General features: G+C 48.2%; 1 protein-coding gene across 1 annotated transcript in view; it reads left to right on the top strand.

The window, feature by feature from the left end:
* The window catches only part of LOC309848022 (O-acyltransferase like protein-like), a gene marked incomplete at its 5' end in the record, with an annotated part of 61418 nt that extends 37368 nt beyond the window's left edge, over nucleotides 1-24050 (top strand). Inside the window, 8 exons of the mRNA XM_082698983.1 lie at nucleotides 289-390; nucleotides 5851-6016; nucleotides 7536-7615; nucleotides 13559-13672; nucleotides 15191-15323; nucleotides 17924-18110; nucleotides 23335-23477; nucleotides 23754-24050. Coding sequence (XP_082555109.1) covers nucleotides 289-390; nucleotides 5851-6016; nucleotides 7536-7615; nucleotides 13559-13672; nucleotides 15191-15323; nucleotides 17924-18110; nucleotides 23335-23477; nucleotides 23754-23879 — 1051 coding nt within the window. The 3' untranslated portion in view covers nucleotides 23880-24050. The remainder of the gene's footprint in view (nucleotides 1-288; nucleotides 391-5850; nucleotides 6017-7535; nucleotides 7616-13558; nucleotides 13673-15190; nucleotides 15324-17923; nucleotides 18111-23334; nucleotides 23478-23753) is intronic.
* Between the last annotated feature and the right edge of the window lie 2235 nt (nucleotides 24051-26285).

Genomic DNA, 26285 nt, shown 5'->3' with positions numbered 1-26285 from the left:
TGAAGCCCTCCAGCATGCTTTGTTCTTTGCCCTGGTCCCTGGTGACCTTTCAGAGAGTGGCCGCAACCTCAGCCTGGGTCTCCTGGTTGGGGAAGATGCTGAGCTCCAGGCGATGGCCATGGCATTTCCTCGATGGCGAGAAAAGAAACCGTTACTGTTTTAGTGTTGGAAATAATCCTGTCACTACAGTATCACTTCTTAGACCCCGATACAGACAGCCAAGTTAATCATCGGATGCACTGTATCGCTGGTAAGCAATTCCCATGACTAGTCTTCTCTCTCTCTCAGTGGCTGGTTAAGTGCAAGGTCGTTTTTAAAGCTACGTGAGAATTCAGACAAAGGAACGACCCTCAGTGTCATACTCAGATTCGTCCTCAGCCGCCTTTTGAGGTAGGTCTATTTGTCTCATCCCTTAATGCATTATTGCTACATAATCATTCATTACTTTTGAGTGTTTAGCCCTCTTTTGAAATAATTTTCTAAGAAAAATAAACCGAGAGACATGGTTTTCTTCATAAAGTTGATTTTTGCTGGCTTAATGGCCGTTGGCAGTGGAAGATACCAATTTTCATGGCGTTCGTCCAAATAGAAACTGAACTATATTAAACCAGCAAAAACATCCTTATTCTTCAGCTCATGGGCATCAGATTTCAATAAACGTACGGTCAACTTTCCCTGGAATGTGTACCCAATGGGAGAATGTGCGTGGCTCTTATAAGTTGGTAGGAATTGGCTGCTGTAACTCAGAGTACTAAGGGTAATGATAAAAATAAAATAAGATACAACAAGGAGAGGGGCCGGTGATGCTTGAGATGATGTTGCTTCTGCTTACGGGGAGGCTGGGAGGCCGTGGTCCTCTTTACAAATGTGTGGATGGTTGGGGCAGGAGGGGACACGGTATTGGGACGGAGTATGGAATCTGTGGGACAGGAGACAGGCTGTGATGCCATGGGACACATTGCGTGGGGAGAAGAGGAAACTTCCACTCACGTCACCCAACACTCCTTTTGTACCTTCTCTAAATCATGGTTTGCTGCTGGCTGGGCTGGAGCTGTTCTCTTTGCTTAGGGTCCCCGTGTTACACTTCACTGTCATGGAGCAGGAAGGAGGGTCTTGAAACAGTCTTCTGGGCTGGTAAAAATGGAGTGGGCGAGATCTGCCTGGAGTGGGTCTGCCTGGGCTTGCGTTCTGGCTCACGCTTCTGCCAGCTGTGTGACCTCAAGACGTTGTTTCAACCTTTCTGTGCTTGAGTTTTCTCATCTCAAAAAGGGGAAGCATAGTGATAGTCACTGGACTCTTGTGCAGATGAATGAGAGGATGGGTAATAAGAACCTAGAAACACGTGTGATGCCTAGTCAGCCTTCCGTAAGTACAGGCTGCCATTATTCCTGTTGTTGCCTCTTATACCTTGTAACTTACCAGTAAATAGGTTAACAATGAGTCTGAGCCAGGGAATAGACCTCTGTTGATTTCTTTTCACTGTGATCTTTGTAGTTTCTTCCAAGAGCTGTTAAAATCTAGCTCTTGTCCGCCATGCTGGACAGATTGCTTATTCTGTCAATATCTTCTGGGTACTTGGCACCAGTTTTGACCTAATTCTACCTTGTGGTCTTCTGTAGCGGGACTGGCACTCAGACTAGGGTTTCTTAGTGAGAGATCCTGATGGGTTGTTAGGGGGTGGGTGTGGGATCCTATGGCATGGTGGGTTCTGCCTGGGAAACCTGCTTCAGAAGAAAAGTCCTAGAGCTGGGAATTGAGGAGCGGGACATGTTTTGGCAGGCAGATAAAGCAGTAGTGGGGGCAGGAAGAGTCTGGGGGGGGGGTGTGGGTGTGAGGTCTTCTGGGGCAAGATGGCGGCAAGGATGAATAAATTATTGCAATATCTGGTCAGGACAGCAGGTCTGGACTGGTGATTGGCATTGGGATGGAGAGAGGGCAAAATCAAGGACACTCAAATCTTCAGCCTGAATGACATAGCAGGATGGTGGTGATGTTCTTGAGGTAGGGAGCTCTGGGAAAGAGGCAGATCGGAGCCAGGAAGAGAGAGTCCAAAGTGGGACAAAACCTTGTCGAAAAATCAGAGAAAGCATCACCAATCGAGTTTGAACTCACTCTCTAAGGTAAACCCAGTGAGAAAGCAGCCACGTTCCTAGCCACTTTGCTGTTCTCATTCTTGTGGGCAAAACCCGCTGTTATTACACAATTATGATTGATTGCTTGCCGACTTGGCGCCAAGAGCACTGGAAGTAAGATAATTTGTTCACTCACTCTTTCTGTCTTCGTTGAGGGCCCCCTGTGTGCCAGGCACTGCTGTAAGCTCTGGGGACTCAGTACTCCATAGCCAGGCAGGTGTCTTCTGGCCTGGGGGTTATGTTCTAGTGAACAGAGATAGGCGATCAACAAATAAATATGTAACATTAAGTTGCAACATGCAAATACATTTCTAACAGGTCAGGATGGTAAGTGTCAGAAAGTGCTAGATGGTTCCTCTGGAAGCGTAGTCAGGGGAGACCACATTTGTCAAAGGAAGCAAAAGAAGTTTCTAAGCAGAGAGAATGCTGTGAGGGAAGAAGGGCCCATGTGGGAGTGGGTGCAGAGAAGGGAACACGGTTGGTGTGTTTCGAAAACCACAGAGAGCCCGCAGCCGTGGGGGGAGCTGTAGACTTGGAGAACAGAAGGGAGTGGGTTTACTCCTGGGCTTACAGGAGCTTTTAGCTGGCTATTCCGAGACAAGAAGCCTCTGGGGGGCTCCCGGAGGGAAGTGGTAGGGTCAGATTTAACCTTTCCAAGAATCATTCTGAGACTAGACAGTAAGAGGACAGGGCAGGCGCTGGGCGACAGCTGGGAGCTACCCCGTCTTTAAGAAAATGCGAAAACCCAGCTTCCCAGGGTCAGTCAGAACAAAGACTACATAATAGGAAACAAGGAGAGTAGAAGTTCCAAACCCTTAAAACGGTGTGACGATTCCAACCAGGAGCCACATTTTAAAAATCAGGGGTTTTTATAGATAATGTGTAAAAAAAAAATTACGGATAAAAACGTCTAACTGGAACAGAAGGTTATACACTGAAAGTAGGGGAGCGCATCCCAGCCTCACTCCCCGCAGGACACCTTTGTTAAGAGTTTCTTGTGAATTCTTGCAAGTACTTTCCATGTATTTACAGGCATTGGGTGTTTTTTTTTTTCCTCCTGAGTAGGATTATATTATATGCTGCACTATTTTGCACGCAGCTCTTTTGCACTTAATGATTAATGTTGACATTGTCATGTCTCTCTGCGTGAAAGGACCTACCTCACTGACTTCAAACGTTGCCTGGACGGTGATGTGTTCATAGAGTATCAGGAGTTTAACCTGTCCCCATTAATGGGCATGGTGGTAATTCTAAGTTTTTGCTATCTTAGACGATCGTACAACGTCTATATATTTTTGTGCACTCTTGTGAACATGTTTGTGGGTAAATTCCTACCAGGAGAATTGGTAGTTGGGTGCATCTAACATTTTGATGGACATTTTCCAATTTACCTTCCTGCCTCCCCACGTATGAGAATGCCTGCTTCTCACCTTTCTTACAACAGCCGAAGTAGCACTTTCTAATTTTCAAAAACCTTGACTTTATGTCTTCCAGAACCTTGGACAAAAAGGGAGAGCATTTACATTTATCTGATGCTTTCAGTGTTTCTCACTGTTTTCTTATTGATCTCTTTTGAGTCTCAAAAGATCTCAGGAGGCAGGAATCATGATTCTGCTTGGAATAAGGAATTATCATTCTCCCCCTTCCATAGAAGAGGGAAGAGAGAAGATCTATGATGATCTCAGTATGAAAATTTAGATAAAACTGGAACACCCATTTCTGTAATTTTGCTCTTCAAGGTGAGACTCCTCCCCCCCAGAGCCTCTGCCCCTCCCCCATGTGCCCCAACTCAGAGGCCATGCTGGGGGGGTGAGGAGGGGCAGTGCCTGGACCTTGCTCCCTCCCGAGGGCATCTGACCTGAACTCTGGTTCTGGGGGGAGCAGGGGGTTGACTTACTCTCCCCAGGGAGGTGACAGATGGTGGGAAGAGGGGCTTGGGAGGCCTGTGGGAGCAGCTGCAGGGCAGCCTTGTCATATGGCTGATGTGACGAGGCCCGGGCCCGGGGAAGGCTCCGTGGCTGTTGTCTGAGCTGATCTGGGGAAACACGTCTTGGCACCGTTGGTGGCTCTTTCTGACTGACTGTGATCTGCAAATCTTGCCTGTTCCCTTCGTGCCCACGGCCCTCCAGCCTACCAGACACATGCCAGGAAGGACACTATCATCGTGGGGAGGACAGGAGGCCAACAGGTCTGGGGACCGGTGCTGACCAGGCTGGGTGCTGCCCACCCCCCAGCAGCCCTGCCCTTCCCATCTGTCACAGCCCACCCCAGCCCCCGGCGCCCCCACTGAGATGTTCGGAGACGCTGTTGGGCCATGTGCCCTGCTCTCAATATGTTCTTCTAAAAGACGGCTGGACCCATAGCTCACCCAGAATATATGCCACGATTGCGTCCCTCTCCCAGCTACAACCTCACCTCTAAACTCGAGGTCAGGAGGGTCCGATAAGTAACCACCAGACAGGTGGCCCACAGACGTGTGGGCGAGCATTAAATGTACACCATGGTTTTGAAAGAGGTAGTCAGGGCGCCTGAGTGGCTCAGTCCTTAAGCGTCTGCCTTCAGCTCAGGTCATGATCCCAGGGTCCTGGGATCGAGCCCCACATCAGGCTCCCTGCTGGGCAGGAAGCCTCCTTCCTCTCCCACTCCCCCTGCTTGTGTTCCTGCTCTCACAGTCTCTCTCTCTCTCTGTTAAATAAATAAATGAACAAAAAATCTTAAAAAAAAAAAAAAAGAATTTGTAAGTAAACCTGAAAAAAAAGTTGTCAAAGAAGAAAGGATGTAAATTAGCTCACTAATTTTTTAGATTGATTACCTATTGAAATGATATTTTGAATACACTGGGCTCTCTAATGTATGGTATTAAAATTCATTGTAGCTCTTTATTTCCTTCTTAAAAGATTTTATTTATTTATTTGACACAGAGAGAGAGAGAGAGAGCGCGTGCACAAGCAGAGGGGGCAGCAGGCAGAGGAAGAAGCAGGCTCCCTGCTGAGCAGAACCATGGGATCCTGACCCAAGCGGTCAATTGACTGAGTCCCCCAGGCGCCCATAGTAGCTGTTTCTTTTGACTGACAAGTGTGGCTTCTAGAACGTAAACACTAGTGGTAGATGCGGCTTGAATTCTGTTTCCAGAGGACACCTGTGCCTTCTTCCCCATCATCTTTGTACCTGCTTGCAGTCCTGCTCGGGAGGAGCTAGGGTAGGAAGGAAGGGAGGGAGAAATAACCTTAGGAAGGGAGGAAGGAAAAGAGGGAGGGAGGAAAGTTCTCGTCCTCCAAGGGGGCGGGGGGGGGGTGTGGTGGGGAGGGAAGAACAGGACCAGGTGTCTGATCTCAGCACTCACACTGCCTCTTGGCCACCTTGGACAAGTCGCCCACATCTCAGAGCTGCAATTTCCCTGTCAGTAAAATAGAGCTGTTGTTTCCCCAAAGGAGAGTTCTGAGGTTTGGAAGCATCTGAGAAGCTCCTAGCGCACCCCTTGCTCCCTGACTAATGGTATTTTTGCGTCCACGACACGGGAACTGGCTCATGGTGGGTGCTCACGATTCTTTACCGGGGAATGTCCGAGTGTTTGAGGTGTTGCCAGGGAGCTGGTTGTCCACCCAGACAACCCGCTTTGGAGCGTCTCTCTGGCCCACCCAGGGGACCGCATGGAGCCATTGCAGAGTCACATTCTCTCTTTCCTGCCCCCAACACCCCCCGCCCCCCCCACCGCCAGGTTGCAGCCTCTTCACCTGTACTCGGTGTGCTTGCTGGTTGGATTGTTCTCCCTTGTTCCTTGGGGACCCGTCTGGGACCTGCCCAAGTTCCACCTGGATAACTGCCGGCAGGCGTGGTGGGCGAATGTGCTGCTGCTCAATGATTTCCTGGCGGTCCCAAACGCGGTGAGTCATCAGGCAGGGGGTGTGTGAGCCAAACCCGGGTCTTACTTCATGTTCTGGCATATTCTCTGGAGTAACAGTGAGGCCCTAGTAAGGAGGGCTGCGGACAGGGAGGCTAGCCCCTAAGGATGGGTGAGCGTAACCACACCAGTCCTGGCAGGGGGAGCTGCTGGGAGCAGCAGAGGGAGGGAGCAGGGGAGAGGGCATCTGGATGCAGCCGGCCTTGCCCTGTCAGGGTTCCTGTTTCAGTCCGTGTCACCCCTGTGGAGAAAGGGCAGTTTCTTCACCTCCCCACAGACCGCCTGTGACTGGGATGGAACGCTGCACTGCCTCTTGGCCCTCACGAGTTCTTTTCCACTTCAAGCTGGATCTGACAGTCGCAGCACCTGTATATATGGCTGGGGGCTTCCTCAAAGCCCTCACAGCCTCGTAATGACCTTGGAGTAAACGAAAGGGAAATCACTGTAAGGACATCATGTCGCTGATGTTTGCACAGGACACGGACAGCCTTGGAAGCAAGGCTGGAAAGAGAATGGCCAGCGCGTGGCCACTCACTGCACAGAACTGCTTACCAGCTAGACGGCTGCCTTCCACCAGCCAGTGCCGGCGGCTCGGACGGGGCGTTCATGGCCACCGAACTGCCTTCAGATGGGCTCAGGCGCGGCCAGGGCCCGTGGAGGACAGGCGGGGCTGTTGGCCCCATGCAGACGGGCTTGGGCCCCATGCGGGCTTCAGGGGCAAGGACACGAGCCAGCCGCCTCTTTGAGCCAAAGCCCACCTTAGGTCCTCGGAAGCACAAGTGTGACGGCTGGGCAGCCTCGGGTCCTCGAAGATGTCCCCATGACGGGAAATTCTTTCTAACGGGGACAAGGCAAGCTGTCATTTCCCCTGGATAAATCTGGTGTCCCTCGGACTGTGGGGAGCTGGAGGGAACAAGGAGAAGACCTTTATCTCTGATGCCCAGGCATTTCCTCACATTGACGAAGAAACGCAGGTGACCGGCTCACTTTGCACAAACGTGGGCAGCCCATGCCATCCTGCCCCGTTGGCCGGACGATGGCCTGCCGGTCACACGTGGGAACTCTGGGGCTTCCCACAAAAGCTGGTCTGGGGCCAGGCCTCCATTCTAAGGGAGCACACTCCATCCCCGGAGGCAGGGAAGAGAGCCCAAGGTGGGATGTCAGGGTGTTCCTTACACTGGGTCGTGGGATGGAACTGAACTCCCACAGGGGTTCTGGGAGCTTGGCTATGATTGCTTTTGTCAACAAGCGAGAACGCTTGTCTGCGTTTCCATTTTGTGAGCTGACATCATGGTTCCCCCTGCTTGTTACCGGCTTGTTACCGGATTAAACAAGATGCGGTCCTTGAAACACCTGCAACTCGGAATTCCTTTCTCTTCCCGTGGAAGTCCCCGCCCCCTGCCCGGCCCAGGGAAGTCTCTCCCCAGCTCTGGGAAGCTGAGACCCTGGGGGGTGCCCGGGGAGCCAGGGAAAGGAGTCGCCTCTGCTTCCTCTCATTTCAGTGTAATGGCTGGACGTGGTACCTCGCCAACGACTTTCAGTTTCATCTCACCACACCGGCGATCGTCCTCATCCACGGAAAGTGAGTTTCCCCAGGACAGGTGTGTCGCCCTGTGGGCCGTCTCCCGCGGAACTCTCAGCGGGCGCTGCTGTTCTGGGCAGAGCGGCCTTCACAAGTTAGGAAATGAGCTTCTCAGAAGCCTGCGGACACCGAGTCCTCCCTCCCTGTTTGCCTTGCTCTGCATCCCCCAATCTCTGTCCTGCCCGCGTCCCTCGGTGCTTTTGCAGAGTTGTGATCCGTGTGTGTTAATATCCAGTCTCAGCCCTTTCCACTCATGCTCTTTGTAACATTTCCACATCGGGACATGATCCGCATACTCGTCTGTTTTCAAAGTTCTGCACCAGTTTTGGTGCAGTGGTTGGCCATCCAGGTTAGTTCCTGTCCCGACTCCAAATGATACCTCCAGGACAGTCTTTGAACATACCGCTTTTCCCCCTTCATTTCCTTGGGACCCTATTTTGAGGTGGAATTACTAGGTCAAGGGGTAGGCGCTTGTTACATATTGTGTGATTCTTCTCCGGAAAGCGTGAGGTAATTTACAGTGCCCCAAGCAAGGCGCCAGTGTACCTGTTCCCCACTTCGGATATTTATTACCTTAATATTTGTTAGTTGTAGAAAAGCTTAAGGTCTTAATAATTCACAACGAGACTTAGAGCTTGTGGATTATCCATGACACACACACACAAAACACTTTTTGCCATAAAAAATAAATTTTTATGATATTTTTAAAAGATTTTATTTGTTTATTTCAGAAAGAGAGAGTGAGAGAGAAACAGCACAAGCCACAGGCCGAGGGAGAAGCAGGTTCTCGCTGAGCAGGGAGCCCAATGTGGGGCTCGATCCCAGGACCCTGGGATTGTGTCCTGAGCCAAAGGCAGACACTTAACTGACTGAGCCCCCCAGACACCCCTCCATACCATATTTTAAGAGATATTTCTTTTCTTTTCTTTTTTTTTTAAATACACCTGGGTGAGCCACCTGGGTGGGTCGGTGGGTTAAGCCGATGCCTTTGGCTCAGATCATTATCTCAGGGTCCTGGGATCGAGTCCCGCATAGGGCTCTCTGCTCAGCAGGGAGCCTGCTTCACCCCCCTCCGCCTACTTGTGATCTCTGTCTGTCAAATAAATAAATAAAATCTTTTATAAAAAATTACATTTTCAAGAAACACGGCAAGATAATAGGATGAAGAGGGGAAAGCCATCACCCTTGACCCATCCCTCGCTCAAGGAGAAGGGAATTCCCTGTCAATATCACATTCATTTTTATGATCTTTTTTCTGCATAGCTTTTTAGACACGAAAGGATTCTCTATCTACACATTAGTATCTTTCTTTTGTAGTTTTAGGGCATAACCAATTTCCTATATTATTTTACTTCCAAGTAAACACAATTTTAATGTGTGCATAACATTGCATTCCATGAATGAACTCTAGTTTACTCATACCTTTAACTATTGTTCAATACTTGGATTATTTCTGATTTTATGCTTTTATAAATAACAGTCTGATAGATACTTTCATGATAATTATTTGTCTCCAACTCTGATATTTCTTTAGAATGCATATCTTTAAGGGGAATTGCTGGGTCAAAGGGCATGAATGTCATCTAGGCTCTTAAAGCATACTGACAAATTGCTTTCCTTAAAGGTCTATCAATATTTAGTCTGCTGGCCGTCTGATCACACTGTTGCCAATATGGAACATTAATAATAATACAAAACAAAATACAAACTTTGTTATTTTGGAATGTAAGAGAACATTCATTTTTCACATCTGACTTGCAAGCCTTCAAATACGAGGGGTGCCCCTGAGTTCCAAGTAAGTGTTGACCAGCCCTGCGTCATGGTTACCTGTTAACACTCTATGCAGGACAGACCTTTAAATCACAGGCTGGCGCAGGGTGTTGCCCATTCTGGCCACAGGCAAACACTCCAGCCTCCTGAGTAAGGGAAATGCATCCTCATTTTTTAAAAAGATATACTTATTCATTTTTGAGTGAGAGGGAGAGAGAGAGAGAGCACATCTCATTTTAATTTAATCTAAGAATGAAGCACCTTAAAGAAAAAAAAAAAAGGAAAATCTGCTTTTTCATACATCTTAAATACACACTGCTTTCTAACTTTAAATGAAAAGAGGGGTTTTGTTTGTTTGTTTGTTTGTTTACTAACCATTAAAAAAATGTTGCATGGCTTCCACTAAGCACAAAGGCAGTTTGCTGGGATAGTGAGTTGGAGTTAAAGACATGGATTCAAATCCTGACTGGTAAGTCACTAGCTAGGGGACCTAGGGTACGTTGCGAGGCTCTCACCTTCAATCTTCATCTCTATAAAATGGAGACGGTAGTGCTTCACATCAGGGTGGGAGGACAGAGGAAGATCAGACACATGGGAACCAGCCCAAGGCCTGCCTGTGAGTAACGTGTGACCCCGTGTCCTTCAGCTACCTGTTATTTGAGACGCCATGTCATCGCTATTGTCCCCAGCGGCTGTCACCAAGTGGTCCCCTCCAGTCTCGCAGGGACTTGGGGAGGGTGGCTGGATGAGACACTGTGAGCGTCTGCTCGTCCCCTAAACCCATTCACAGGGGCCATCTCCCTAATCTCTGTGCCGCCCCTGTTCCACAGAGGGTCTCCTTATCTGGGCCATGAGTCTCCTTCCTTGGCTTCCTCTTTAAACACCCTTTCCAGAAGGTCCTGGTGTGGAGGAGATGTTAACAAAGGCTTCCCAGATGGAAGGGTCCGCGTTCCTGTTGCTCAGCCTCACCCCTTCCCACACACTTCCTGCTTCACCCCTTCCTAGTTCCGCTCCTCCGAGCTGGGTGAGGGGGTGTGCAGACAGAAGCAAACGCCCGACGCCGGGGGTGGGGGGGTGGTTGTGTGTGTCTCTCCCTGTATGATCGCTGTGGGGAGAGCCGAGAGGTCCAAGTGTCCGCCCCCACCCACTCTCCCAAAACAAAAGCATCTGAATCGAATGGCTTATTTTCTCAGATGGGTGTTGAGGGCTGGGGAGTACAATTTTTGATATCATAACAGAATTGATAAAAGCCTATGCGATTGAAATAAAATCAGGTAATAAGATGGAAATGAGATCTAATAATCATATTGCTATGTATTTTGACAATGGAGATTTAAAAAAATAAGCTCTCCTACCTTCACCCTAACCACGGATCAGGCAAGGAAAGTGGAGAGGAGGTAACGGTGGCTTTGGGCTCCTGACCAAGCTTCCCACCCTCACCCCTGGCCCCTTAGGAAGGGTGGGCTGAATCCCCGAACACTCCGGGGTCACTGATCTCCCCTGCTGCTAGCGGAGGGGCTTCCTGAGCAGGAGCTGAGACCTGCTCAGGCGCACAGGCCTCCCCTGGGGTGGACTTTCCCACTCACAAGGCAGTTAAACCCTGAGAGCTCCCTCAGGGGAGAGGGGGCACAGCTGGGCCGACCCATTCTTTGGCACCGTCCCAGAGCTCAGCTCTGTGCTGGACTGTGGCTCCCTGAAGGGCTCTGGAGAACTTGGCAAGTGCCTACAGGAACAGGTGGGTCGGGTGTGAGGCCTCAGCAGGCCCGGCAGCCCTGGCAGAGGGGGAAGGGCAAGCCTCCTCAGTCTTCCTCAGAGGCGGCCTTTGTAGCACCACGTGCTGATTGCTGGTCTAGGTGTTTAGTGAGGAAAAAAGCAAAAGAAATGCTGTAGGGAATCCTGGCCAGGATGCTGGGGGCTGACAGGCTAACAAGGAGGACATTCTGTGAGTCCTTCCTCCTCTTGGGCTATGGTGCCTGATTGGACCTTTTTGAGGGACCATCCCTCTTGGGGGAATGGGGATGGTGGTCGGTGCTTGAAGTTCTGGGACTTTCTCAATCCCGTTGTCCCAGGAGTTGTCCCCTCAGAAAGCCAGAAAATATAACCACTAACCTGAGTTGGCGGAGGGAAGCCTTTGGCATTGGGCCATTTATGCCGTGGTCAAAGGCCCCAATTAGTGGCTCAGACCTCCGGAGGACAAAGGACGAACAGGAGGTAAGGTGAGACATGGGTCACTATCTCCCTGTCCGTTTGGGTCCCCATGTATATTCGCTTGCTTGGGCTGCTGTGACAAAGTACCATGTAAGTGGCTTGAACAACAGAAATTTATTTCCTCATGGTTCTGGAAATTAGAAGTCAAAGATCAAGCTGTCAGCAGGGCCAGTTTCTTCTGAGGCCTCTCCCTGTGTCTTCACATGGTCTAGAAAGGCACCAGTCAGATCGAATGAAGGCCCATTCCAAGGACCTCATTTTACCTTAACTGTCAACTTGAAGACAGTTAAGTAATTTGGAGACCCTGTCTCCAAATAGAGCCACATTCCGAGGCGCTGGAAGTTGGTTTTTGAGGGGGGACACAACCCAGCCCATAATAGTCTATGTCAGGAGGCATTATTAGTTTTACTTATATGGATGGCTAGCCAGGGCAGACTCTCGGACTCCTGAGAGGGGATGCCACAGATTGGGCTCAAGTCCCCTAGGGAGTTAAACAAATACTGACTTGGGTGGATGTGGGTTTTTATTGGATGGCCTACTACCCACCTAAGACAATGAATTCTTACTACCTCCCAACTCCAGACCTACTGGGGTCCTGCTTAAGTGTCCCTGTGACTTAGGACCCCCAGCTCCAATGTCAGCATCTTTCCTAGAGGCTGTCCTGGAAGGCAGATTTCAATCCTCAAGCTAGAAACTAGCCCTATCCAAGCATGTAGCCATGCAACTACATTTAGCTTCTAAATGGTGGAAGGTGTAAAAGGTAGGGCTCTTTTTTTTTTTTAGAGAACACACTCATCTATAATGCCAGTAATTCAGGGAGGGTAGAACTAGATGGTCCAGCAAAAGGCATTGTAAATAGACATCATTGGTGTCATAACTTCCCAACCCATGCTCACAGCAGACATTACTAATCAATCACAGCACCACTGAGCGAAATAACACTCCTCCACTGCAAACATTAACACTAAACTAGAATTGGCACCCTGGATGAAAATCATTTGCTCCCTGCCTCACTCATGATATAGGAATGGCACCTTATCCTTTCTGCATGAAGGACCATGGCAACTTCAAGCAGCGGAATGGGCTTGTCAGAGGCATCATCCCGGCAGGGTTGTGCCTAGACTGTCTTGCACCTGTGTTTGACATTTTTTTTGTACCTCTGCAGATTGTCTTGCACCCAGCCTTGCCTTGCTCTGAGCCGGTGTCCCTAAATCTCATTTCCTGCCCCAGAACCTCCCATATACTACAGTTGGGGCTCCTTCAGGACTCCTCTTGGCCTTAAACATGCATAGTCCCAAAGTGTGGCTGCTTTGACTTTTGACCCATGGGGGATAGAAGACACTAGAAAAGGCTTCTTTCTTTCACCTCCCAAGACAGTTTTCAGGTGCATTTCGGAAGGCTCCATAGCACATTCTGGAAGAATGGAGTATTAGCCACCTTGATAGCACATCCTTGTATTAGCTTTCCCTGCTTCCCTGTTTCACACCCCATCCCTCATTCCTAACCCCATATCAAAGACCAACACCCAGATATTCATCTCAGATTGCATCTGGGAGGGAGAAGAACCCCTGGATTCTCCTCTTCTGCTGTTCCCTTCCTCGTGTCCCCTTGTGCCTGACTGTCATTTCTCTCCTAAATCAACCACCTCTTAGGTCCATAGAGTGCCTCATGGGTGGTGAGGGACATTCCCAGGCACGGTCTCATGTTGAGCTGCATTATAAATTTCAGGGTGAAGATGGGGGAAATTCAAATTCTAGGTCCGAGCCAGTAAATGGTCAAGTTTAAAGGCTAACCCAGTTGTCTAACTCCAGCCCACTCTGCCAGGGCTGCCCCCACATCAGCCTCCCTCAAAGGCAGCCCCCGCAGGAAGTGCCTCTGATTGCCAAGCTTTCAAATCTTTCCTAGCCACAGACTTTGCAGTGATGGAAACTAAAGGGAGCCTCTGTCCATGTCCTCTCTTTGCAGAAGTAAACATGTCCTTGTCCTCCTCGGGGCCATGCTGTTCTTGGCATCTTTCACTGCCACAGCTCTGCTCACACTGGCTTATGCCCTTCCCGTCGCGGCTCCGTCAGAAGCAAGGTAACCCCCAGTTTCCAGCCTGCCGCTCTCACGAGCCTACCCTCCGAAGGGCCAGGACCTCCCAGGAAGGGCTGTTCAGCCAGTGCCAGGCAGCCTGGGCTGTGTGCATTGGCTTGCGGAAAAACTGGGTGGGGAACGTTCAGCCTGGATGGGAAAGCTGATGGCGTTTTTGTTTCCAAACTTCCGAACCTTTCAACTGGCGCTGGGCGGGGGCGTCTGCTCTGAAAGCTCCGGAAACACACTGCTGCCCATTGAAATGCTTCTCGGAGGAAAGGAGCGCCCCCACGTGGCCGTATTAGGTGTCCCCTTTGGTGGCGAACTTGAGCTTGGAAGTTCTTGCAATCCTGGGGAGAGACTGAAATTTAAGGAAGTTGGGTTTATCCCTCGAAAGTCACACCGCCTGTAAGTGGTATACTTACAGGTGTGAGTGGAACCTAGGATCTTACCCACGATGCTATTTTGCCTCCCCAGTGAGGAATATATAACATTCTTCCTTATAACCACCCTGTGTATTAAATGGGGGCAGGGGGGAGTGGTCTGATTTCCCACTCATCTCTTCTCAGTGCAGCAGGTGGAGTGATACAGATGGAAATCAGATCCTGTCAGTCATCTGCTTAAATTCCTCCAATGGCTGGCCAGTGCTCTTGAAGGAAAATCGTTGTTTGACCTCCTCTATCACTCCTCAGATGGAGTGTGGACTCTGGACCAGTCACACTGGTCTTCCTACATCTGCACACTCAGCCTGCTCCCTCTTCAGGCCTTTGCACTTGCGGTTCTCTCCCAGTAGAATGCTTTTCCTTTAGAATCCAGGTCTTGGCAGGGTTTTCCTACAGGCATCAGTGCAAACGTCATTTCTCAATGTAAAATAGCCCCGAGCCACGTCTGGGCACAGGGCTCGTTATGTATTTGTTAGGGGAATGAATGAATGAATGAATGAAGACTCCCAGGTTTTTTGACCAGGGGAACACCATGCCCTTCCCGTCATGTCATGTCTTCTGTGGGCAATGCCAGGTGACGGAGGAGGAGGCTCATTCCTGTCTAGCCCAGGGGTTCTCAATTCTGGAAGCATGTGAGACTCACTTGGGGAGCTTTTAAATCCACCAATGCTTCCAGAAACCACCATCTGAGACCACCTGAATCCCAGTCTCCAGGGATGTGGCCCAAGCAATCAAATTCTGTAAGAGCTTCCACGAAGAGGTTGACTCCCGAGAACCAGATTTTTAGAGCTGTCCTGATGTACCCAGCTACCAGAAACAACTTCTTAAAAGGAACACGGTCATCATAGTTCTTTGGGATCCAACAGGGGGTGGGGTTGCTGAAGGGAATTTGGAAATTTAGCAAGCCAGCTGTGATCTAAGACAAGGTTACTGTTTGGGGACCGTTACTGAGAAAACGAACAAATGTTCCCCACATTTTCCATTGGATTTGCCAGTTGCACCAGTGGACATCTGAGAGATTCCTTTTTTTCAGCTCCAGATTAAAGAAGACGCTTTTGCCTTCCGTTCTTGTGTTTTTCAGTGAAAATGTGACTGTGTTATATTTCTCCGAATATTACACTAAGCCCTACTGCAGATATGGGCCGTTCCTCGTGGGCCTCTTTCTGAGCATTTTCATGCATCAAAACCATCAGGCAAACATTCTTAAAACCAAGGTAAGCTTGCCCCATACCTCACTGTAAGGGCTGGGTCTTCTTGGGACTGGAGTGGCCCATTTGGCCAGGCTCGTCAAAAGCCACAGCCAGGAGTCAGACTGCTCAGTACTTTATCGGGCTGTGGTGTGTTAGCAGTGTTTCCTGGTGCCGGAGAATAAGAGTGACCTTATGTTTTTGCCGGAGCCTGATTCTCTACTTTCCTCACTGAGGTGGTGTTCTACCTGTTGGAGGCTTGGTATAGACCCAGAGAACTCACCGATACTGGAAAAACCCACCCATTGAGTTTGCACGGGCAAGGTCCTCTTCTGGAAGGGCATGGTTACGTTTAATAGCACAAGCTCCTTGGTTTCTATAGACAGGATTCTTGGTCAAGTTCAATGGCTCCATCTGGGCATCGGGACACAAGGTATCTAAGGGGAATGAAGCCGTCACTTTGTCTTCCAGGTAAAATTGCTTCCCTGGCTCCTTTGTGGTTAATTGTTCTGGCTCGCTGTCCAACCTCATTACTCAAGCCAGAAGCCTGTGCTCATCTTCGATGTGTCCTCCTCAATGAACCCTCCTCCCAGGCAGTCCTCCACCGAGCCCCCTATTGTTTCTCCTGTCCAGCTAACCTCGCTGAAGCTCTTCCATCTCTTGCCTGGACTTCTTGTCTTGCCCATCTCAAATCCACCCTTGGGTGGATTTTTTTTTTAAATAGATTGCCTTGGGGCAATCTATTTAAAACACTACCTTGGTGTTGCCCTTGAATGGTGCAAAAGCTCTTCATATGGCTTTTCATTGATCCACAAGACCTTGAGGGTAGACCATGTCTTACTTACCTCTGAATCCCCAATGTCTGGTTCTGAAATCACTGAAAGCACTTAGTAAACACTTAATCAAAATAAATATATTATTAATTAATTAATTAATTAAAATTAATTAACAAGCAACTAAAAATCACTTAATAAACAAATGAATGAAGGATAATATGCTTTTCAGTGGATGAAGGGCCAAGAATTCCTTTGAACTATTAGGGTACAGTGATAGCCCCAAGTCTCCTCTGTTAAGCCCTATTTTTGTTTGCCTAGGTCTTGTGGGTACCTCACCTAGATGCTCTGGAGAAGAGGCCCTTGTCCTTGGAAAATCTTGTGTTGCTCACAGAAGGAACAGGAGATAGGGCTTCACTAGAGAGAATGGTTGTAACAAGGGCTATGTGACTTTTCCTATAGTTTGGAGTTTCCCCTGAAAATGCACAACTCTTGTAGATTACAACAGAGTGCCATTAAAGAGATCCTTCGGTGTCATGCAGGTTCCAGGGTGTCCAGGTTGCTGAGGGGAAACCCAAGATGACACAGAGCATTTGCAAACATTCCAGGCATTGAGTCCGGACTGAGGCGTGTGGAGTGAGAACACAGGTCAAGCTGATCTGGAGAAATAAGGTAGAAGGGATGTGTAGACCAAGTTCAAAACTCTAGAAGCCAGAAAATAAGAACACAGAGTCCAAGCTGGAGGCAGCCAGGGCCGATATCCTGTGCTAGGAATGAGATGAGGCAGGGTGCATTATCAGTGAAAGAGTGAAGGGCATCCCAGCCCAAAAGACGGGGCTTGTGGAGAGCTCCCCGACCCCCCAGGAAACACCTTTCCTCCCATGTAGCCAGAGCCTAGCGCAGCAATCAGAGGCCAAGGAGGGGAGAGCTTCTCTTTAAAGACTAGACTGTGGACTGAGAAGATGCTAGTTTGGTTCAATGGAGAGGTCATCATAGCAACTTGGGAACTGGAACAGAGAAGCAAGAGAGATTCTTGGATGACAGGTGTGAGTCTAAAAAGGTCAAGTGAGGTAACATAAGATCTAAGGCCTTGAACTGGGACTGGCATGGGGCTCTTCTCTGAGCTGGAAAGTTCTCCATTCTCCCACTCCTGCTGCCATTTCATGGCCCCGATGACAAGGTTGCAGCCCAGGCACAGACCGTGTGCCGGAAGCCTTGCCTTGTTGGTGGGCACAGAACCAATCCAGGGGCCTTTTTAGGTTAAGGAACAGAATGGGAGGTCAGGAGTGGGTTAGAACATTATCTTTTCCTTGTTCCCTTATTTCATTTAATAGTTATTTGAGATTCATAGCAAGTTGCAAAAATAGTACAGAAAGTAAAAAAAAAAAAAAAGTACAGAAAGTCTTGTGTACCCTTCACCTAGGTTATTTCACTGGTAACAGGCAACCAAGAAACGGACATTGGACATTGGACACTGGACAGTGCATAGGTCTTGGAGCCACCAGTTTTATGCTCACTCATTTGTGTGTATATAGTTTTGTGCAACTTTAGCACGTGGAGAGTTGTGTAACCACGATCACAAACAAGGTACACAACTCTGCTGTTACCACAACGATCTCTTTTGTGCTAACTCTTCATGGTCACGTGCCCCACCCACCCCTCCCCTGCCCCAACCCCAGCCCCCCAGAACCGCTAGTCCAAACCTTCTATTTTAGTCAAAGTTGGGCATTGATTGTGGCTTACAAATAAACACCTAAAGTGACACTAATGAGAGGAAAAACTGAATTTGTGTAAGAGGAAGTAAATACGCAATGTCCAGAATGGGATTGACCCGCGTCTCTCCTTTCCTCGTAGGCTCAGGCCGTGCTGGGCTGGATTTGCGCCCTGTCCACCCTGTTCATAGTGGTCGCTCTGGCGTACGTGGTGGATGACAGCCTGGCCACCTCCTTGCCTGCCGTTGCTCTATACCAGGCCCTGCACCGGACCCTGTGGGCGGCGGCCGTGGGCTGGGTCATGCTGGCGTGTGAGGAAGGCTACGGAGGTATGAGGCCGCTGGGGCTGTTCCTAGGGGCTCACGCCGTGTCCCTTTAAAGGTGACACACGCGAAAACACGGCGTACACAGAGGGGCTTTTTTATTTGCTGGAGTGGTTGGTAAGGACAATTTGTTTATATCCTGAGGGAAGAAATGCTTGCATGTTCTATTTTAGATTTTTACCCTGGTTTATGTACAAATGTAGGTTCCAAAAGGAAAATCTGCAGCCTTTCCAATGAAGCTAGTTTAGAGGCTGGAAGAGAAAGACAGGGTCACGTAGTGAGAGCAAAAATACCAGTGCCGGAGACAAAAGTTCTGGTCCCACTCACCTGGGCCGTGGTTTCTTTACCTGTGGGTATAGACTGAGCAGTTCCCAAGATCCCCTTCAGCCCTTCGATGAAGCCGGTAAACTGTCTCTACTGGGCCTGGCTTTTTATGCGTGGAGAAGTCAAGCAGAATGGGCTTCAAAGGAAAGGATTTTCTCCAGCGTAGAGATGTGTCTTCAAGTCACCTGATATTTTCCTCCTTTCTTTTCTGCTTGGCACGAGGTAGGAACTGGATGCGTGAGTGTCAGAAAATGGCAGGAGAATCATGTAGAAAAGGTTCTGGCCCCACACTGCTCAGAAATCCTAAAGCGATGGAGGTAGAGCCAGGGGGAGCCATGACCTCTTTCTAACCTAGTGAAATACTCAGGAGGGGTTGCCAGGTGGGCCTATGAACCTGACCCAGTTAGCCTCAGCAGAAGTGTTTGGAAATCATAGTTTAAGGAGAAAAATGATCAAGTGATTCCAAGAACGGCAGATTGAGCACAGGCTTATGCTGGGCCCCACGGAGAACTTCACCCACACGGTCCCGGGTGACCCTGGCCGTACCGCTGTGGGCAGAACTATCGGGAGCTGTTTCTCTGTGAGAAAGACGGCGCCTGGCGATGAAGGAATTCGTGAAGGTCACACGGCTCAGTAGTGGCTGAGCTAGAAAATGAAACCCAGACCAAGTGCAAAGCCAACACCCAAAGCCCATGACCTTCATTTCTGTGCAACATACCCCCTGAGATGTTTGATTGGTAAATCTGTTTTTGAATTTGGTGAGTTTATAACGATGAGGGATTTGCCCCTTAATACTTAATAGTAAAAGCTTTTCCTTATATGGAGAAATGACATTAACAAAGAAATAGGTTACATTCTCTCTGTCTGATGGATTTGCACTTCTGGGCAGCTGTTTGAATCACATGACCACACCTAACACGGTTCTCATCCAGTGACAATGACCCTAAGCTGTTGCCTGAGCCTCGGAACACAAGCAGTTAGTTCCCCCTGGCCCATGATTGGGGGGTCAAACATCATAGCATTCCTGTCTAATGTAAGAAGTCATGCTAAATGAAGGGTTCACCTGCTAGACGGAGTGACTTGGGTCAAGTTAGAAGATTAATAGAATTTGCGGCATTATCATCAGGTGGAGCTAGTAAATACTACTGGCTATTAGGCTGAGTATGGGTGGTACCTCCCTTCATCCGGGGGACAGACAAGCCCTTTGGTCATTCTTGGGCGATGTTATCTTTTCAAAATGTGTTGTCATTAGCTGATCACAATTATCTAGGTGTGACTGGCGTTCTAGCTTTGCACCTCCGACACTATTTTAAGATCTCAGGATTGGTTAGTAGGTGAAGGTAGGAGGTGATAGGCAAGATACAGTTCTAGAAAATAGGTATCCACCTGGCGACCTTTAGAAAAATATGTCTATAAAGGAACATTTGAAGAAGCGTTTTGCTGAGACTCTCGGGGTGTGAGGGGATCCCGATGGCTCAAATCATCTGTCGCCATCTCAGCCAGAGCCAGAGTAGACCACAGGGTCTGGTTCCACGCAGAGCCATGTTCCGTTGAGTCGCCAGAGTCATCTTCTGACATTTACTCCTCCGGCTACAACCTTTCAGGGCTGCCCTCGCTCCTCCAGCAATGGTCCTCTAACTGATAATATACGGACTCATCTCAAAGGAATAAATAGCCTTTAAAACCCTTGTATTGGCTTAAATTAAATTTTAATTCTAATTTTACCTAAACATGAACAAACATAAAGCTAAGACACAAATTTTTATGGCTTTTTTTTTTTTTGACAGAGATCCCAAGTAGGCAGAGAGGCAGGCAGAGAGAGGAGGAAGCAGGCTCCCTGCTGAGCAGAGAGCCCGAATCTTCGAGCCCGATGCGGGGCTCGATCCCAGGACCCTGGGGTCATGACCTGAGCTGAAGGCAGAGGTTTTAACCCACTGAGTCACCCAGACACCCACATTTTTATGTTTATAGCACACAAATTTATAAAGCCAAAACAAATTTATAAAATAACCATAAAAATGGGGCACCTGGCTGGCTCAGTCTATAGAGTGTGTGACTCTTGATCTTGGGGTTGTGAGTTCAAGCCCCAGTGGAGATTACTTAAAAATAAAATCTTAAAGAAAAATAATAGAGTGACCATAAAACTATAAAACCAATAAAATCTGAATTAACAGCATTAATTTAATGTGATTAATAATTGACTAGAGTTTGTGACATGAACAGGATATTTTTTGCTTTAGAAATATACTTTTGTGCTCTTTGCTGACTTAATTTTTCTACAACTATATTGTTAATTCCCCAGTAATATCTTGGTTGATCTTATCCCCTGGCATTCACTAGGGGGCAAATGAGTCTGGTCTGTGAGTCCACTTCTATTTATTCACTCAATCTCGTAAAATACTTACCAAATGCTGGATTTATGTCAAGCACTGAGATGCAGGGGCTATAAGCAACAGACAAGAAAAAAAAAAACCTCTCTCTTGTAGGAGATCACAGAGAGTAGGGGAAGTAGAGAGACCAGGAGGCTCTAGTAAGCCAAACAATGGTCCCCAAGATTTGAGGTCTTATTGGAACCTTATAGGTATGGCGGCAAACAGGAGATTGGAAGATGGGGTGATCGTGCTGGCTTATCCAGGTGGGCCCGAAATACAGTCACACGTATCCTTAAAAGAGGAGAGCAGAGGGAGGTTTGACAGACACACAGAGGAGATATGGAGCTGGAGCAGAGCATTGCAAATGCTGATGTTGATGGGAGTGGCCACAAGGCAAGGAATGCCAGAAGCCACGGGAAGCTGGAGGCGACAAGGAGTGGGTTCTCCCCTAGAGCCTCCAGAGGGAGAGTGACTGTGTCAACACCATGATTTCAGCCAGGGATACTGGTTTTGGGCTTCTAGTCTCCAGAATGACACGAGAATCCATTTTGGTTTTTCAAGCCACCATGTCTCTCCGATTTGTTATAGCAGCCATCGGAAACAAATCCAGAGCCATAGTAAGTAAATACATTTATAATATAATTCTAGTGCAGATGTATACAGGATTAAGAATAAAGCACGACTTGGAGCGGGACTGGAGTCGGGTGCATTTACAGGCATTGTGGGCAGAGGGAATGGTGTGGCGAAGGTCTCAAGACGGGAATGAGCTCAGTGGGCAGGGGACAGCCGGAAGGCCAGGCAGATAGCAGTCAGGTTCAAGGTGGGCAAGAGATGGGAATGGGGACCCAGAGGAAGGTGGAAGCAGGTCTTGCAAGGATCTTCATGGCCATGGGGAAGAATCTGGATTTTATTTTAAACGTCATGTAACATCCTCTGACCTGTGATTTAAAAGATTACTCTAAATGTTGCGTGGGGACTGTAGGGCAGAAGAAGAGCAGAGAGACCAACAGATGTGTTAGGAAGCTACGGTAGAGGTCCGTGGAGGAGGGGTCCGTGGTGGATTTGATGAGGGGGTTTGCAGAGGAGATGGGGAGAAAGGGTCCGATGGAGGTAGATCGTTTCAGAGACAGAATGGCTGGGCTCTGTGGGATACGGGAGGAAGAACAGAGTCTAGGATGGCACCAAAGATTTTGTCCTGAAAAACTGAAACCACTTGATTCATTACTGAGCACTCGAGATGAGGCGTGTGGAAAAGAAAGACAGAGCTTTTCTTCTCTCTCCTTTCTTTCCTTTTCTTCTTTCCTTCCTCTTTACTTCTTCCTTCCTTCCTCTTTCTTTTTTCTTTCTTCTTTCTTTGTTCTTGGCCTAAAACAATAGAAATGGATTCTCTCAGTTCTGGAGACTAGAAACCCGCAATCAAGGTGTTGGCAAGGTCCTTCCAGAAGCCCTGTGGGGATCTGCTCCTTGCTCTCTCCTGATCCCTCCTTTCCCTGGGGCGGCCGGCAAGCCCCAAGGTCCCTGGCCTGGGTGTGTGTCACTCCAGTCTCTGCCTCTGTCTTCACATGGCTTTCACCCAGTTCCTCTCCTCTGTGTGTTTGTGTCTCCTTTTCTGTCTCTTATAAGGACACTCATTTCTGGATTTGAGGCCCACTCTAATCCAGGGTAATCTCATCTCGAGCTCCTTACCTTCGTTCCATCTGCAAAGACCCTCGTTGCAAACAGAGCAAGGTTCCAGACGGGCATAGTGGGAGAACACTCTTCAACCCCCTGCAGAGAACGGGAAGTCCTGTGCAAGAGGGATGTATCCTTGCACTTAATTTTAATTAATTTAAATAACCCAAAGTGGGTCGCGGCTATCATGGGAGACAGCACAGTTCCGGAGTTAGAGCAGGTTACGGAATATTTGTCCCCAAAGGGACTAGAAGCTGACCAAATGCAAGCCTGTCTATGACAGATGACAAGTCTGGGGCCTGGCAATGCCACTGCCTTGTCCCAAGGTCCAGTGGCTCCTGTGTTACCCCTGGAGCCAGAACCAAAGCTGGGGGAAGGACTTTGCACCTCGTTTTACACATGCATGTTTTGTGCTCCAGGAGATTGTAAACTCTATATTAGCATTTCTCATTTTTCTCATACTCCTGCAAAGGGAAGTGCTTTTTGTTTTTTGTTTTGTTTTCATTTGGGGCTCATTCCCTTAAAAAACGAGAAGAATAGGGGTGCCTGGGTGGCTCAGTGGGTTAAGTCTCTGCCTTTGGCTCAAGTCCTGATCTCAGGGTCCTGGGATCGAGCCCTGCATCGGGCTCTCTGCTCAGTGGGGAGCCTGTTTCCTCCTCCCTCTCTGCCTGCCTCTCTACCTACTTGTGATCTCTCTCTCTGTCAAATAAATAAATAAAATATTTTTTAAAAAATGAGAAGAATAAAGACTTTCTTAGAGGAAATTCACACCCCTAGGAGTGGAGTCCCAAGGGAGCGGGGATGGCCCCACGGAGCAGGAGAGACGCTCCCTGGGCCCGTGACTGGCTGTTGCTTCCCTCCAGGTCCAGTGAACCGGCTGCTGTCTTGCCAGCTCTGGACTCTGCTGGCCGGCATCAGTTACGCCTGCTACTTGGTGCACCCTATCCTCATCATGCTCTACAACGGGCTTCAGGAAACGCTGATTCACTACACTGACACCAACATGGTGAGTGAATCCCCGCTCGTGGCTCGGGGTGTGACTCTCTGGTCCCTTCTCTGCTGGAGCCTCAGAGCCACCCACTGGCTTGGGGAGAAGCATGTTGCATTGTTGCCAGGAGCCTAATGTCCTTTGTTTTACTGGAGGGAGCGCTTCAGAAGACTATCTTTCTTTGATTGCATTTATTCTAGTTTTAATGCTCAGGTTAGTCTGTTACAGATCCATTTCGTACAGCCATGAATCTGGTAGTAAGATTGTATCCCCTCTGCCCCTTTTTCTCTCCAGTTCTATCTTTTCTCCGGACACTGTTTGCTGACCTTCATCGCTGGGTTGGCCCTGACGCTGTGCATAGAGAAACCGTGTCAGGAACTGAAGCGGCACCTGCTGGGACCAACACCTGCAGGGCCGTGAACAAACATTCTGGTAAAACCGGGAAGAATGGATGGGTTTGCTCTGCTGGTGATGAGCAAAAGCAGGCGTGGCCTCGTTTATGTAACAAATGTTTGTCCCCCTGGCAAGGAGTGTGAATCTGATTTTATGACTCTTTAAGATATACAAGTTCTCTGTGCTTAATTCACGAAAGAGTTTGAGTGTTTGCGATATAAAAGAGTTCTGTGACAGCCTATTTCCTAGCATAATAATCACCCTCTGATGTACCTTTTCAGAAAAAAACAAAACAAAACAAAAAAAACCCCCAAAACCCGGACTTTTGGGGTCTCGTCCTCCATTTATTTTCTCTACTAGTGATCACAGGAAAATAGCAAACCTCGTGAATTTAATGTCATTTGGGTTATAATGTTCCCTTTTCTTGGTAAAATCACAGCATGTAGTTTTTCATGTCATAATTGTGTTATCATGACACCTTTGTAGACTTGTAACTTTATCCTGGAGCCTCAGGATTGTATGACCCACTGGAGTGTCCAATTCATGAGTGCATGGTGACAGGCCTTCCAAACATTACCTATTTTACAGTGTGGTCCCTGTTAGGGGTTGAATGTGTCCACGGAAAAAGAAACAAAGTCCGAATCTTCTAGCATCTTGGAATGTGACCTGTTTGGGGGCTCGGGTTTTACAGAGGTGATCAAGTTAAAGGGAGTTTATGGGGGGAGGCAGCCCTAATCCAAGGTGACTAGTGTCCTAATTAAAAAGGGGAAATCTGGACATAGAGACAGATCTGCACAAATGGAAGAAGGGGTGAAAACGTACAGAAATAAGGCAGCCGCCACAAGCCAAGAAACACTAAGAAGACACAGAAGCTAGAGGCAAGGAAGACCTCTTCCCCAGAGCCCTCAGAGAGAGCACAGCCCTGCCGAGACCTTGAATTAGGACCTCAGCTTTCCAGAACCGTGAGGGGGTACACATCTGTTGTGGTAAATCAGCTAGTGTGGAAAGGAACACAGTCTCTCAACAAAACTCCCAACAGAGAAGGATGAGACCCTGGTGAATGGCTTCCATCCCAACCCCTCTGTTTCCAGCAGCGAGGCCTAGAAACGGAGAGCTTTATAAGACTAGGATGTCCAGATTGTCAGACTTGTGTTCCTCCCCGGGTGTGTGATTTCACGCTAACTGTCCCTACTCACATAGGCTTAATGTCATGTTTAACAACCCCCTCGTTGTGTACTTAAGTATCAAAGGATTTATTAACCATCACGGGCTACAAGGAGCTAATGAGCATGGGATGCTCCCCATCTCTATGTGCACTATTTTTCTCCAAGAGGATCTGTTAGGAGGACCACTGGGGGTGGGGAGGGCTGCTAACCTCAATTCCTTCGAAAGGGCAGTTGACAGCTAACCTTGTCATTTTCTGGCTCACTCTGGGGACCCACATCTCCCAGAGGCCTGGTCTAGTCCGCTGATAGCATCTGATGTGAGCGAGGAGACAAGACAAGCCTGGCGTGTTCAGGGTCTGTATTAGAAAGCACCAAGTTGGCTCTCTGGGTAACCCCTAAAGTTCATGGAGTTCCTTGGGAGCCCTCTGGTGGCGGATTTGGCACCTGACCCCTCAAACTTAGATTTCAGAGATCTTGAGGGTGGGTGGAGTTTACAGCAGGAACACTACAATATAGACAGACTCCAGTGGGAAATGACTCGCCCCCCCAACGTTGCTGGGCAGTCAAATTGCCGAGTGCTTCTAGTTATGAAGCTAGCAACCTGGGGCCCATGGGGAAAAAAAAAATAACCTCTTCACTATTGCAATTTCATAAAATATAAAGTAGGGACAGAGAAATCCAATTTTGTTCTAGCTTTTGTTTCGATCTGGAATTCCCTAGGAGTTTAAGATTTATTCGAATGTGGGGACCTTCTCTGGATTCTGAAACAAGCTGTAAAAGAGCATATGACATTTATGAGACGGTTGGAAATTTGAACACCGCCTGGATATTCGATGATATTAAGGACTTATCAATTTTTTAATGTGATAGTGGTATTGCGGTAATTTTTTTTAACAGTCCTTATGTTTTAGACACATACTGAAATATTTACAGGCAAAATGATAAAATCTGGTATTTGCCTCAGAATAATATCAGAAGGAAATGAGATAGATAAAATAAGACTGGGCATGTAGTGATCATTTTTGAAGCTGGGTGATAGATATTGGCACGTCATTATACTTTTTTTTCTATTTTTGTATAAAAAACTCAAGCAAATAATAATAGTAAACTCATGCAAATTTACAGAGACAGCAACATTAGTATAGAGTAAGCAAGCATCACCTGATGGGGGCCTCCTCTAATTCTCCCTAAATTCTGAAATCCATGTTTCAACCCCACATACCAGCCCATGGATAAAAATAGGTCATATTGACAGTAGAGTCACCCG

This window comes from Mustela nivalis (genome assembly GCF_964662115.1).
Source record: "Mustela nivalis genome assembly, chromosome: 14".
Lineage (NCBI taxonomy): Eukaryota > Metazoa > Chordata > Mammalia > Carnivora > Mustelidae > Mustela > Mustela nivalis.
Note: the sequence above shows the minus strand (reverse complement) of the source record. Positions and strands in the feature narration are given on the sequence as shown.